The 13,921-nt window shown below is 45.5% G+C and overlaps 1 protein-coding gene across 6 annotated transcripts in view; it reads right to left on the bottom strand.

Moving 5' to 3' along the window:
* The window catches only part of TENM2 (teneurin transmembrane protein 2), a gene marked incomplete at its 5' end in the record, with an annotated part of 1,007,477 nt that overhangs the window by 187,802 nt on the left and 805,754 nt on the right, over positions 1–13,921 (bottom strand). For all 6 annotated transcript variants that reach the window (XM_079702682.1, XM_079702683.1, XM_079702684.1 and 3 more), the window contains one exon: positions 6,448–6,643. In XM_079702682.1, the coding sequence (XP_079558808.1) occupies positions 6,448–6,643 (196 nt within the window). The remainder of the gene's footprint in view (positions 1–6,447; positions 6,644–13,921) is intronic.

Raw genomic sequence — 13,921 nt, 5'->3', positions numbered from 1 at the left:
AAGGATAGTAAATTCAGAGTTTCTCTCCTGTCATGTAACCCACTGCCTGTGTAGGTAACACCTGGCTCTGTTTGTGTTGCCCTGTGGGAACTGGGGCTTGGAACTGGCACATATGTTGATACTGTGGATATTACATTGCTCTGAGGAATAAAGTCTTTTGTCTCTGACCCAGGAGCACCTCCTCTTCTGATAAGATCTATGAGACTGTGGCCGGCTACTGTGTTAGCTGACAATTATGGTGAGATCTCAGACATGTCACAGTCCTTGACATAGGGTTTACTTTTTTTTTTTTTTTTTTTTTTTTGCGGTATGCGGGCCTCTCACTGCTGTGGCCTCTCCCGATGCGGAGCACAGGCTCCAGACACGCAGGCTCAGCGGCCATGGCTCACGGGCCCAGCTGCTCCGCGGCATGTGGGATCTTCCCGGACCGGGGCATGAACCCGTGTTCCCTGCATCGGCAGGCAGACTCCCAATCACTGAGCCACCAGGGAAGCCCGGGTTTACTTTATTAACTGAGCAACTGTTATATGCAAGGCACCCTACAAGACATTGGTGAATACAATGGTGACTAAGACAGACACAGTTCCTGCCCTCACAGAACTTCCACTGTCATAGAGAATACAGGCCAAAAAAATTATCAAATCAAATAAAAATTGTGATATGTGCTTTGAAGAGAATAGGATACTGTGACGGGGAGCAAGAGGTGGAAGCTACTGAGAAAGGACAGTCAGGGAGGGCGTCTCTCTTCTATGCAGGTGACATATAAGGGTGAGCTGGAACAGCCAAGTGAAGAGCAATGTGAAGAGTATTCCAGGCAGGGGAATGCCCTGGCGGTCCAGTGCTTAGGATTCTGTGCTTCCACTGCAGTGGGCCGAGGTTTGATCCCTGGTCGGGGAACTAAGGTCCTGCAAGCCTCGCAGCATGGCCAAAAACAAAAGCAAGCAAGAAAGAGTATCCCAGGAGTACCCCAGGCAGAAGGAACAGCTGATGCAAAGGCCCTGAGGTGGAAAACAGCAGAAGTGAATCCCACGTGGCTGGAGGGTAGCTAAAAAGGAAGAGAGTGACCTAAGATGAGTCTGGAGAAACCCAGATTATTTACGGCCCTGGAGACCATGTGGATGAATTAAATTTTATTCTGGGACCAATGGGAGCAAGTGAAAACTTTTAAACAGAAACATGATATTAACCAACTTGCATGTTCAGAAGTCACTTGGACAGCAAAGTAGAGCTAGATTCTCACTGAGCATCTGGGTCTGGGGATGGTTTGGTGGAAATTGACATGGCCGAGGTCAAAGCTCCCTGTTCTCCAACCTAACATCCTCAGAGATAGAGCAGCAAAGAGAGGAAGCTCTTTGCTACCACAGTCCCAGGGAAAAGGACTAAGGTCTTTGCGTAGGTTCTGTGCTGGGCTGGAAGGCCTCCTTGCCCTTTAGCTGAGGTATTTATCCTTAAGTCTCAGTTTAGAAAACATTTAGCTTCTAGGCATCTTCCTTCCCTACTGCCCTCAACCTGGGTTTTGTACCCTTTCCTCTATCTTCCCCTAATTCTTATAATTGTCTTTTTACCTATCTGTCTTCTCTCATCAAGCTCCATGAGGAAGAGACCAGATCTGAACTGATCACCTAGGTATTCTCAATGCTTGGCACACAGTAGGTCCTTGGTAAGTAATCGTTGAAGTGTATGTATGTGTGTACGTGCACGCATCTCAGAGGGTGGGAGAATCCAAAATAAGCAGAAACTGCAGTGAAGAGTATTTTTCATTCAATTTCCCCAGGTCTTTTTAAAAAATTAATTTGTATTGGAGTATAGTTGCTTTACAATGTTGTGTTAGTTTCTGCTGTACAGCAAAGTGAATCAGCTATACATATACATATACATATATTCCCTCTTTTTTGGATTTCTTTCCCATTTAGGTCACCACAGAGCACTGAGTAGAGTTCCCTGTGCTATACAGTAGGTTCTCATTAGTTATCTATCTTATGTATAGTAGTGTATATATGTCAATCCCAATCTCCCAATTCATCCCACCTCCCCACCACCTTGGTATCCATACGTTTGTTCTCTACGTCTTTGTCTCTATTTCTGCTTTGCAAATAAGCTCAACTGCATCATTTTTCTAGATTTCAAATATAAGTGATATTATACGATGTTTGTTTTTCTCTTTCTGACTCTCTTCACTCTGTATGACAGTCTCTAGGTCTATCCACGTCACTGCAAATGGCACAATTTCGTTCCTTTTTATGGCTGAGTAACATTCCATTGTATATATGTGCCACGTCTTTATCCATTCATCTGTCAATGGACACTTAGGTTGCTTCCGTGTCCTGGCTACTGTAAATAGTGCTGCAATGAACATTGGGGTGCATGTGTCTCTTTGAATTATGGTTTTCTCAGGGTATATGCCCACTAGTGGGATTGCTGGGTCATATGGTAATTCTATTTTTAGTTTTTTAAGGAACCTCCATACTGTTCTCCATAGTGGCTGTATCAATTTACATTCCCACCATGCCATCCCCCCCATAGGTCTTGTCTTTGAAGCATTTCTACAGTTTTTGAGGAAAGAAACAATTATGTAGTACTGCTGAAATACAGAAGGAGCTCACCTCTCTCAGTCCCCTTTTTCCAACACCCAATTAAATATTACTCTTGAAATCTTATCAGCTTTCCTTTTTGTCAACCTGGTTGGACTTTTGTTGAGGAAACAAGGCAGGTGATGAGAGTTAGCCCAGGAAATGGGATTTTTATACAAGTGGAGGCTAGCCTCCCCGAAATCTGCACCGTGCTTCAAGAATGCCACTCTGTTGTACCCTGAGATGAAACTCATTTCTGAAAGCAGGCTGCTTCTCTCCAAAACACAAAAGACATCCCTGAGTCAAAGGTATATTTAGTGTGATGGCTGGTCAACACCCATCTAACATCCTTCCTTCTGTTTCATATCACAGGGGCTTTCGGCGCTCTTGGCTGCTCTTGATGGAGTGTGTTCCGATAATAGATATGTGTGGGAGAAGCTCTGAACCAAATAAAACACTGCACTTTTCCCTACATTTCAGGCCAATTACTATCATTGCTCTATCAAGATGTCTGCCCAACTATTAGGCCGATTACCTTTGACTTTCTCTTTGAGCTACACTCCAGAAAAGAGAAATTCTCTGGGGAGAATTGCTATTCCCAGCTCCGACAGGCGAATGAGGGTAATGGCCTGGGGGAAGGGCATCTCACTCCCACTGTCTGTGTCCATGTGGATAAAGGCAATGAAGGCAGAAGCCATTATTAGATAATATGGCCCCCAGACAACTTGCTGTGTGGAAGGGGAAAGGGATTTATCTGGCTAGAATCCAAAGCAATCCAGTGGTTAAGAGCACAGGCTCTGGGAGAGTTTGAATCCTGACTCCACCTCTTACGAGCTGTGTGTGACCTTGGGCAACTTGTTTAACTTCTCTGAGTCTGGGCTTCCTCAACTGGAAAACAGAATATTGGTAGTAATGACCTCATATAACTACTCTATGGGTTAACTGATCTAGACCCCAGAAGGGCCAAGTCCAGGAGCTAGTACATGGTCAACTCTCTACAGATGTGCCGTTGTTACTGTTTTTGTTATTAACCATTCCACTGAGTCTTTATAGACTCCAGCTAAGCCAGCTGCTGTGTGTGAGGTTTGCTGTCATGTGTATCAAGCCTTTGCATTTAAACACAAGGCCAATGCATGGACCCGGAGATTGTCATACTGAGTGAGGTCAGTCAGACAGAGAAAGACAAATATCACCTGCTATCACTTATATGTGGAATCTCAAAAAATGGTGCAAATCAACTTATTTACAAAACAGAAATGGAGTCACAGATGTAGAAAACAAGCTTATGGTTACCAAGGGGGGAAGGGGAGGGGATAGATTGGAAGATTGGGATCGACATGTACACACCACTACATATAAACTAGATAACTAATAAGGACCAACTGTAGAGCACCAGGGAACTCTACTGTGTCATGACCTATATGGGAAAGAAACTAAAAAAGAGTAGATATATGTGTATGTATAACCGACGCACTTTACTGCATACCTGAAACGAACGCAACATTGTAAATCTACTAAACTCCAATAAAAATTAGAAAAAAAAAGATTTACAAAAAAATTTTAAAAAACACACACACAAGGTGACCAAAAGGATATCATTTCCCATCATGTTCTTAAGCAAAAGATCGTTCTTTATCTTACCGTCTCAAACTAGTTCTAAATGTGTTGCCAGTTTCTTTCTTTTGTGATCTGGTTTTTATCCTTTGACTTTTTTTTTTCCCCTCATTGGTACACAACATGCTCCTGGGAACTTTCCCTAACGGTGGAAGACTTCTCCAGTGACTTTCCTGATACAAAGTTTATGCCCTTAGTGTAGAGCAGGGCTTGGCAAACTTTTTCTCTCAAGTGACACAGAGTAAATATTTAGGCTTTATGGGCCAAACTGTCTCCACTGCAACCACTCAACTCTGTTGTTATAGCTGCCACAGACAATTTGTCAACAGATGAATGTGGCTGTGGTCCAATAAAACTTTATTTATAAAAATAGGCAGTGGGCCAGACTTGGCCCATGGGCTCTGGCATGCCAAGCACTGTTTTAAAAGGAGCATTTGGCTAACCCTGTTAGGGCCAATCTTTCCTTAACAGAGGGACTAAGCATTAACTTCAATGTTATGGTAAATACCAAATCCTACCTGATTTTGTACCATTCTGAAGTTGTGGCTGCCACCTGAATTTCAGGTTCTCTTTCAAGAATCAGGGAATCCTTCAGAGCAATCCATGAAACTAACAGAGAAGTTCTTAACATGCAGTCAATAGATAAACAGCTGTACAAGATGTGCTCTTAAAAAATCATCAGCTTGGGACTTCCCTGGTGGTCCAGTGGCTAAGGCTCCACGCTCCCAATGCAGGGGGCCTGGGTTTGATCCCTGGTCAGGGAACTAGATCCCACATGCCGCAACTAAAAGATCCTGCATGCAGCAACTAAAAGATTCCGCATGCCGCAACCAAAGCTCCTGCGTGCTGCAACGAAGATCCTGAAACTAAGACCCAGTGCAGCCAAATCAATAAATAAATATTAAAAAAAAAAATCATCAGCTTTCACGAGTGACTACCAGCTCCATTCCAGACAGGTTCAGTACGTGAAGTCACATCATCCCTCCCTTCGGAGATATGGTCATTACCTTCCCACAAACGATGAATCTGAGGCTCAGGGAGTTTAGTGACTCTCCCAGGTAGGATGTGGGAAAGAAAATGTAGGATTTAATCCTGGATCAACCATCTTATTTAGGTTTCTCTAGTGAAACTCGAGGTCCACAACTAAACGCTGCTGGGACAACATGGCATTGCAGAAAGGCAATGAATGAGGCCCAGAAGTCCATGCCATTTCCACCATTTCCATATCCTGGGACCTTGAGGGACTCAATTTCCTGAACCTCAGTTTATTCCTCTGTGAAATGGGTCTAACAATCTGCCCTGATTCAGAGAGGATCAGTTATTATCATTAGTAAGAAGATTAAAACCTAATGACAAAATAAATGTTATGAAAATTATTTATAGGTGATATGATTGTTAAAATTCTTAGGGCTTGCTTTAGAAAACCTCATGAAATATTCTCAAAATAATGGCCCTCTTACAGGTTTGTATGCACATATAAGGGGAAATTTTGGATAAAATCTTAGCTTTTCCCCAACGGCTACTAAAAAGGACTGCTATAAAACATGCCCTAAATGACAAGTGCTTAATTAAAGCTTTTTGAGATTTGCTAATTTGGGAACAAAGATATGATTTCTTTCTTATGGTTACATCCTTTTCCTGATTTATTTTTCAGGTTTTTAAAAAAAATTTAGTTTGAGCTTTCCTTGATTTTTGAGAAAAATTGTGACCTGACGCAAATGGTCAGTATTTACTGGCTGTTTAGGGATTTATACCTGTAACTTATTTCATTTACTCCTTACAGTAGCCCTATAAGGAGGGACTAGTTAGTTCTATTTTACCATGAGGAACTGAGGCTGACGAAAGTCCAATGATCTGCCTAGGCTGTGTGGCCAGGGCTTGAGCCAGGTGGTTGGACCCAAGCTTTCCACTGCAACTCAATCCCTGGTACTCACAGTGGCTTTTTCATGATTTAAGTAGCATTCATATTTTAATCAGGGCTAGTTTTAGGTGGATGATACTATGAACCCTAAAGGTGGTTGGACCCAAGCTCTCCACTGCAACTCAATCCCTGGTACTCACAGTGGCTTTTTCATGATTTAAGTAGCATTCATATTTTAATCAGGGCTAGTTCTAGGTGGATGATACTATGAACCCTAAATTAAGGATGCTGGTTTGGTCCCCTACATAGTAGGCCCACCTTGGAAGATGTGCCTTCAACAGAGAAGCCAGACACTTCCATCCTTTCGTTCATGACATATCACCTCAGAGATCCCGTACCTACCTAAGACTACAGTGTTGAAGGAAACCATCTCTTTGTCTTTGCCATCATTGTAGAAGGCCAGGTGCCACAGGCCCACATCCAGGTACTGGACAAACACGGCTTCGTTTTGAACCAGGGTCTGTATGCTCCGGCGTTCCCTGGGTGACTCGACCACGCTCCATTTCTCCTTCCCGTCCAGACGCTCCATGAAGTCATACTGGGAAAAGAAGAGAGCATGTGACACAGGGTGCAGACCTGGTCCCATAACAAGCACCTTCCCCTCCAGCCCCATTAGTTAACTGAGAGATACTCCTGAGTACACTTTACTATAAGCTCATTTGATTATAAGTAAAACAAGAGTCATGAAAGTTGTAATAAAACAGTCACCATTTATTATAATTATTGCTAATAGTTTTATGACTATAAGGTCATAATCTCTTTTCAGCTTTTATGTTTTTTTCCCTGTGTGTGTGTGTGTGTGTGTGAGAGAGAGAGAGAGAGAGAGATGGGGTTTTGCTCCAGTCCCTACTGGGGTGATATAGAATACATAGCATATGCCAAGTATAACTTTTTAATAATTCCTCCAATTCTGAATTCCAAATTGCATCTGGCACTCAAGAGTTTCAGGTAAAGAATTATGAACCTATGTTACCAAATACCATTGACTGATCATTCACTAAAGGAAGGTGGTATATCAGAGTAATTAAGAAAGAGGGCTGAGGAGCCAGACTACCTGGGAGAGAATCTGGAACTTATTAGCTTCACCTGTCCCTCCCTCAATTTTCCCATCTGCAAAACTGAAAATAACAGTACCTATGTTATAGCTTGTTGTGAGAAATAAGATCATACTGATAACAGTGCCTGGCACAAAGCAAACACAAAATACACATGAGCTGTCATCACCACCATCATAGTCATCATCATTTCATTCAACTCTTGCAAAACCCCTGTAAGATCAGCACTATTTGTATCTTATTTTACAGATAAGAAAACTGAGGCTCAGAGAAGTCCAGCAACATAGCAAAAGTCACCCAGTGACCGAGTGAGCAAGCGAAAATTTTGACCTAGATCTGTTTAGGTGCAGTGCCTGGCCTCCCATCGACCAGCAATTAACTATGAGACTCTGTTTCAATGGAAACCGGGCTCAGAACTGGAAGCAATCAGTGGGAGACAGAGTGGTGGGTGAAGGCAACCAGGAATGGAGTGAGGGGAATGGGAGAGCAAGTGTGGTCCGTGGGGGCCTGTCCTAGGGAATGGTGAAATCCTGCGGCAGGCAAGTGGGAGCCACAGAAGATCCTTGAGCAGTGACTGACGACGTGATGGGAGGAATAGTCTGAGGAGTTCATTTGCAGGCAGCCTATGAGATGTTCTAGAAGAGGGAATGAAAAGCAGCAGAAAGACCAGTTAGCAAGCAATTGCAGAAACCCAAGTGTGAGGTGACAGGCGTCTTGATTAGGACAGTGAATGAGAAAAGGGGACAACTTTGCAGGAACATTTCTAGGGAAGAGAGGACAGGGCTTGACCATGGACTGGACAGAGAGGATGAAGGAAAAGGCAAAGAGGGCACCCACGCTTCTTACTTGTTGATGAGAAAATCAATAAAACCCCAGTAGAAATGCAATCATCTTGCGAACTCTTGCAAAATCATTCCACAGGAAAGTCATTTGCACCGTGACTTCCAGGGAACATTCAAAGTGTAGGTCTTTAGCAGATAAAAACCACCACTGTGGGATTAAGCTCTCTCTCACCACTTTCCCCGCCATAAAAAGGGTTATATGGGTTACTGACGTCCACTGTAACCCCTTTCACGAACTTCAAAGAATGAAATTCCAGGAAATCTACTAATGTGACTCCCTCATCAGCAGAATTGCCAGTTTTTCCCATCTGAAATGTGATAATTGAAACGAAAAGAGTCTATAAGCTTAGGTACAAAGGTTTTGCTGTCAGACAGACCTGGGTTTGAATTCTGACTGCCATTTGCTACTGTTTGAAGTTAGGCGAATCTTTTACCCTCTTCCTGGTTTGCATACTAGGGAATAATAACACCCACCTTTTGGGGATGTTATAAGGATGACATGAGATAATGCTTAGGGAAGTGACTGGAAGATAATAACCATTTTATTAAGTACCTTGTGACTGTGAGTCACTTATTTGCAAATCACAAGGATGGCAGAAGAGAAGCACATGGTTCTAGTTTTTGTTTCTGGGGGCCTGGCAAGGGACGTTGCGTAGGAAGTGGAAATTTCCTCCATCTCTCAGGAAACGAATGTTTGTATTTAGCTTCCCTCTACCCCAGAGCCCGTTGGTTGCAGCTGTCTTTATGGGATAAAATAAATGATTTGAACTGATATGACAAACTGATGCTCCTTTCGGAGCCCTTTGTAACCAGAGCATTTGTTCCTTAGCAACCTCGTAAATGTCCAACTACCTAGACCCATGTCTACAAACTGCTGTCAGCCAGAGGAATGAGTGTAACTTCCTTGGTGCCGAGGTGAGAAGGATATAGTTCATTTGGGGTCCAGGTTATCACTCCCATGAGGAAAAGTTGGGGGAAGGTGATTACTTGCATGGGGCCATTGCTCATTATTAATTTGGGCATCAGTCATCTCTTGCTGAACTGGCTGCCCAGCCCAGGGGCACAGAAATGGCTTAGGACCAGCAGCAGTGCTCGCCGTCCAACCAATCAAATGACTGTGGGAAAAGGTATTTGTCAGAAGAGAGAGCGGACATCTATTTTGGCCGGCTCCTTGAGCCCCTCCATGGAAGTACGGAGAGCAGTTTTCATTTAAGGAAGAATCTGTGAGCCAGGGGCACTGGGACATGTTGGTCTGAGGTGTCCCAATCCTGTATCTCTTTGTTGTGCTTTATTTTCTTCAAAGCACTTATCACCCTCTAAAATGATATAATTTTTTTAAAATAAATTTATTTATTTGTTTTTGGCTGCGTTGGGTCTTCGTTGCTGTGCGCGGGCTTTCTCCAGTTGTGGCGAGCGGGGGCTACTCTTCGTTGCGGTGTGTGGGTTTCTCGTTGCGGTGGCTTCTCTTGTTGTGGAGCACAGGCTCTAGTGGCACGGGCTTCAGTAGTTGTGGCACGTGGGCTCAGTAGTTGTGACTCGCAGGCTGTAGAGCGCAGGCTCAGTAGTTGTGGCACACAGGCTTAGTTGCTCCGGCGGCATGTGGGATCTTCCCGGACCAGGGATCGAACCTGTGTCCCCTGCATTGGCAGGCGGATTCTTAACCACTGCGCGACCAGGGAAGCCCTGATATAATGTTTTTATGTTTATTGTCTGTCTACTCAGAAGAACATAAACTCCAGGAGGGCAGGGATTTCTTCTGCATGGTAGAGTGGTTAAGACTGAGAACTTTGGAGCTAGACTGCCTGATTAGAACCCATGCTCTGCTGCTTACTTGCTGTGACACTTGCACAAGCTATTTCAATTCTCTGTGCCTCGGTCTCCTTATCTTTAAAATGGGTATAATTTCAAAACATAATAATAATACAGCAAAACACTGTTGTAAAGATTAAATGAGTCAAACCATGTAAAGTGCTTAGAATAGTCAGTACTCAGTATATGGTAAACACACCTTGAAAGTTTCTGCTATCGTGATGATAATTACTGTGTCTAATTCATCTTGAGCAGAGTTTGATCAATAAACATTTGTAAAATATCAAGTGCATTAAATACTGAATCTGTAAATGAAATCCATTGAAAGGAAACTAAGTTGCCATGTACTGAAGGTTTTGTCTCCAGTAATAATCACCTGCCCTCCCTTGTCTTCTAATGTGCTTTCCTGAATAGGAGAGAAAGAGGCAGAGTTACAGGCAGCAAGCCTCAGTCATGCACCACCAGACATGCACATGATGGACACTGTGACCCAAGGAACCTGTGCATGCCTACAGATCATCAAGATTTGAGACGTGACTTTAGACGGCCATTATGACTTCACCTTTTCCATTCTCAGTGGAGGGACTTCCCTGGTGGCGCAGTGGTTGAGAGTCCGCCTGCCAATGCAGGGGACACGGGTTCGATCCCTGGTCCGGGAAGATCCCACATGCTGCCGGAGCAACTAAGCCTGTGTGCCACAACTACTGAGCCTGCGCTCTAGAGCCCACGAGCCACAACTACTGAGCCTGCGTGCCTAGCGCCCGTGCTCCGCAACCAGAGAAGCCAGCGCAGTGAGAAGCCCACGCACTGCAATGAAGAGTAGCCCCCGCTCGCCGCAACTAGAGAAAGCCAGCACGCAGCAACGAAGACCCAACGCAGCCAAAAATAAATAAATAAATAAATAAATTTAAAAAATTCTCAATGGGATGATGTCCAATGTACACCTTCTTTCTTTGGACTTTCTTTGCTCCATCGCTTGTCTTCCTTCTTTTCCTCCTTTGACACTGTTCCTTAGTGACCACTGTGGTGGAGTTGGATGGTCACTGTCTGTATCAGTGTCTTGCGCCTTTCCAGCTTCCTTGCTTTTCTGTGGGAGCATGTGACAGCGTTCCCGTCAATGGAACATATGCTGTGGGATGAACTCCACTTGCAGACCCTCCCATAAAACGTCCTGTGCCACCCCCTACATGCTCGCTCTTCCTGCCTATCTGCCTCTAGAGAGAACCAGAGTTCTCTTAAAGCCCAAGACGATGGAGTCACAAGATAGGAGTGGCCTGGATCCTAGATGAGCACTTGGAGGGAAGCCGGAAATACTGACCCAAGCAAGCGATAAACACTTACTAAATGAGGCCACTGACACAGAGAAGAGGGGGAGTGGCTACCAGAGGGGAAGGGGGTGGGGGAGGGTAAAATGAGTGAAGGGGGTCCACTGTATGGTGATGGATGGAAACAAAACGTTGGCAGTGAGCGCACGGCAGTGCATACAGACGCTGAAATACTGGGATGGCCCCAAAGTTCATTCGGTGAATGAATCCATTTTTCAGTAAAGGTCTTGGTGAAAATGAAAAATGTGTCTTTTATTTTTACTTAAAACTGAACGAACTTTTTCGCCAACCCACTGTAATGTTGTCCACATGAAAAAAAATCGAGCTACTGAAATGTTGAGGCTGATGTGTTCTTTCAGCATAGCCTTCAAGATTTCTCGACCTCATGCTTCTCTTCCTTCCTGGTTCACCTCCTAAGATTATAGTAAAGTGCCAGCAAATGTTTCCATTTCTTAGGGGCGGTGGGAGAGAATCACCCAGGATGGCAGCATCTTTTGTTGGTCAAGTTCCAACCTATTATGTGTAGGGTGTCTGTCTATCCCCGTTTGCCCAGGGATGTCCCAGTTTCCATCTCCTCTGTTCCTCCTTTCACTCTTGAGAGCACTCTCGTTTGGAATATGGAGCTACCCTCCTCATAGGTTAACATATACCAAGCAGCGTCACATAGCATCATTCACGGCTGCTATAACCTGGGGAGGGTTGGAGGCTAGAAATACAAGGTGGATCAAGCCAGCCAAATGCAGAGACTGCTTTCCAGGGCAGGGAGAGCAGGAGCACAGTAAGAAGCTGGTTTGCATGGAGGCCATCTGGTTCTGGAGAGCCTCTGTTCTCTAGGAATCCTAGACGGCAGCCTGGCTGACACTAGGAAGAGTCCATCTTCCAAGAACTCAGACCCTGGCCAGAGTTGCTTTCTCATGCCCCAGCACTGGGGATTGATAGCTCAGGCTTAGCACCAGGGACATCTGTTTCCTCCGTTCCAGGATCCCATCATGATCAATTCCAGGCTGCTTGGAGGACCGTGCTGTGCCTGAAGGACTAAGAAGGTTGCTTCCGAGCACGTTCTGTCTAATAGATCTGCAGAAAGCCTTGGAAGAGGATTAGAAGGCACGTGACCCAACCCCGATGGGGCATGTGTGTGCACAGGCTGCCTGCAGGGCCAAGTCTGTCTCTCAAGGCAGCTGGCCTCTCTTGACCAGGCAGTAAGGTCACCCAGAGGGTGACAGCGCCACAACCCCCGATAAACTCCCCCTCTCTCACCAAAGTTCTCTTCTTTCCCTTGGCCTCTGCAAAACAAGCCATGTTGGCATGCAGTGTGAGGGCTGTGCCTTTGAGTCATCAGTCATATGCCAAAGTGGCATGAAAACACAACTTTTACGAGCGCTTGAGGGACAAAGAAAGAAACCACAGCAAATATTTGATCCAATTTTCAATCTGCCCCCTTCTTGGCAGACACCAAGGAGGAATGGTAATTAAGAGAACTTAGTGGGTTTCCAGAGGAGCTGGAGGAGAGAGCAGAGGGGGCTGCACCATTGAGCAGGGCCTGTCACTTTCCCAGGAGGGAAAGCGTCCACAGGCAGGGAGCGCGCAGCTGAGAGATGCTTCTGGAAGCCACGCCAATACACACCTGCCACAGAGGACAAGGTTAAAGACAGATTCATCACCCTTCAGGAAGATGTTATCACTGGGTCCAGGACCCTGGGAAAGCGGGGCGGGGGGCGGGTAAGTAAGTTTATTGCTATTTGGACCACCTGCTCGCCGAGGGCCCACGTGGACAGGAGCAGTAGTGAACGCCGACATTTCCCACGGAGAGCCTGCCGCGCCTGGCCCTGCGCTGGCTGCATCCCCAGCCTCCTGATGTCTGATGTTGATTCTGCCTCAGGTGGCAGGGCACACGCAGCAGTCGGTTGGATGGCAGGGAAGCAGCATGTATGAGTGAGGGCTGCTCGAAGCCACATGACCACAGAGTCTCTGGTGGCATCTGGTGACAAGTGGCGGTGGTGGGTCGCTGCTGGGGGCCTGTGCATCTCTTTCCGCCTCCAGCTAGGCCCGTGGCAAAGTGGGTCTGGCTGATTCCTCATTTAAACCTCTGCACCACCTCTTTTCTCTCCTTCAAAGGGCTGAGTGCTCCAGGAAGCGTGGAAGGATGAGAGTGGTGGGCCGTGCTCCGGTGGGGGTGGGAGGCTCCCTTCCTTCCACGTGGCCTCGCTTGTCATTTTCAGTTCCTACTTACAGTGTCCAAGTCACTTCATTAGATGCTGACTGGCCCCGTGTGGGCACTGCTGGGCTGTCTGTCCACCAGCTATGTGAACGAGCCCCTAAGCTTCTGGGAAGGAAACAGCACCTATATTTGCAGACTGTAACAATCCTCATGCTGGGCTCCATCGTGAGGATCAAGCAGCCTGAAATTCCTTACAATAAGGAGAAGGGGAGACTACATCTACATAGGTGCAATTCTTGATTCTTTCACCACACGTCCTCTTGCAGTGGCGGAAAACGTAATCATCAAAAATAAGAAGCACCTATTTTTTTTTCTAGGCACTTGCTATGTGCCAGGCATAATGGCAAAAGCTGATATATGGTATCTCATTTCATCTTCCCAGAAATCTTATTCTCCTCCCCATTTCTCAGGAGAGAACAAAAGCTGCTAGAGAAGTTAAGTAACATACCCAGGGCCACTGACTGTGGTTGGTGGCCAAGCGAGGACTTGAACTTGGATTTGCATGAGTCTTAACGGTGGGAGGTCGCCTTAAGTTTTCCAAGAACCTGGCTGTAGCTTCCAGCATAG

This window comes from Hyperoodon ampullatus (assembly GCF_949752795.1).
Source record: "Hyperoodon ampullatus genome assembly, chromosome: 4".
Classification (NCBI taxonomy): Eukaryota; Metazoa; Chordata; class Mammalia; order Artiodactyla; family Ziphiidae; genus Hyperoodon; species Hyperoodon ampullatus.
This window is presented reverse-complemented; position numbering and strand designations above follow the sequence as displayed.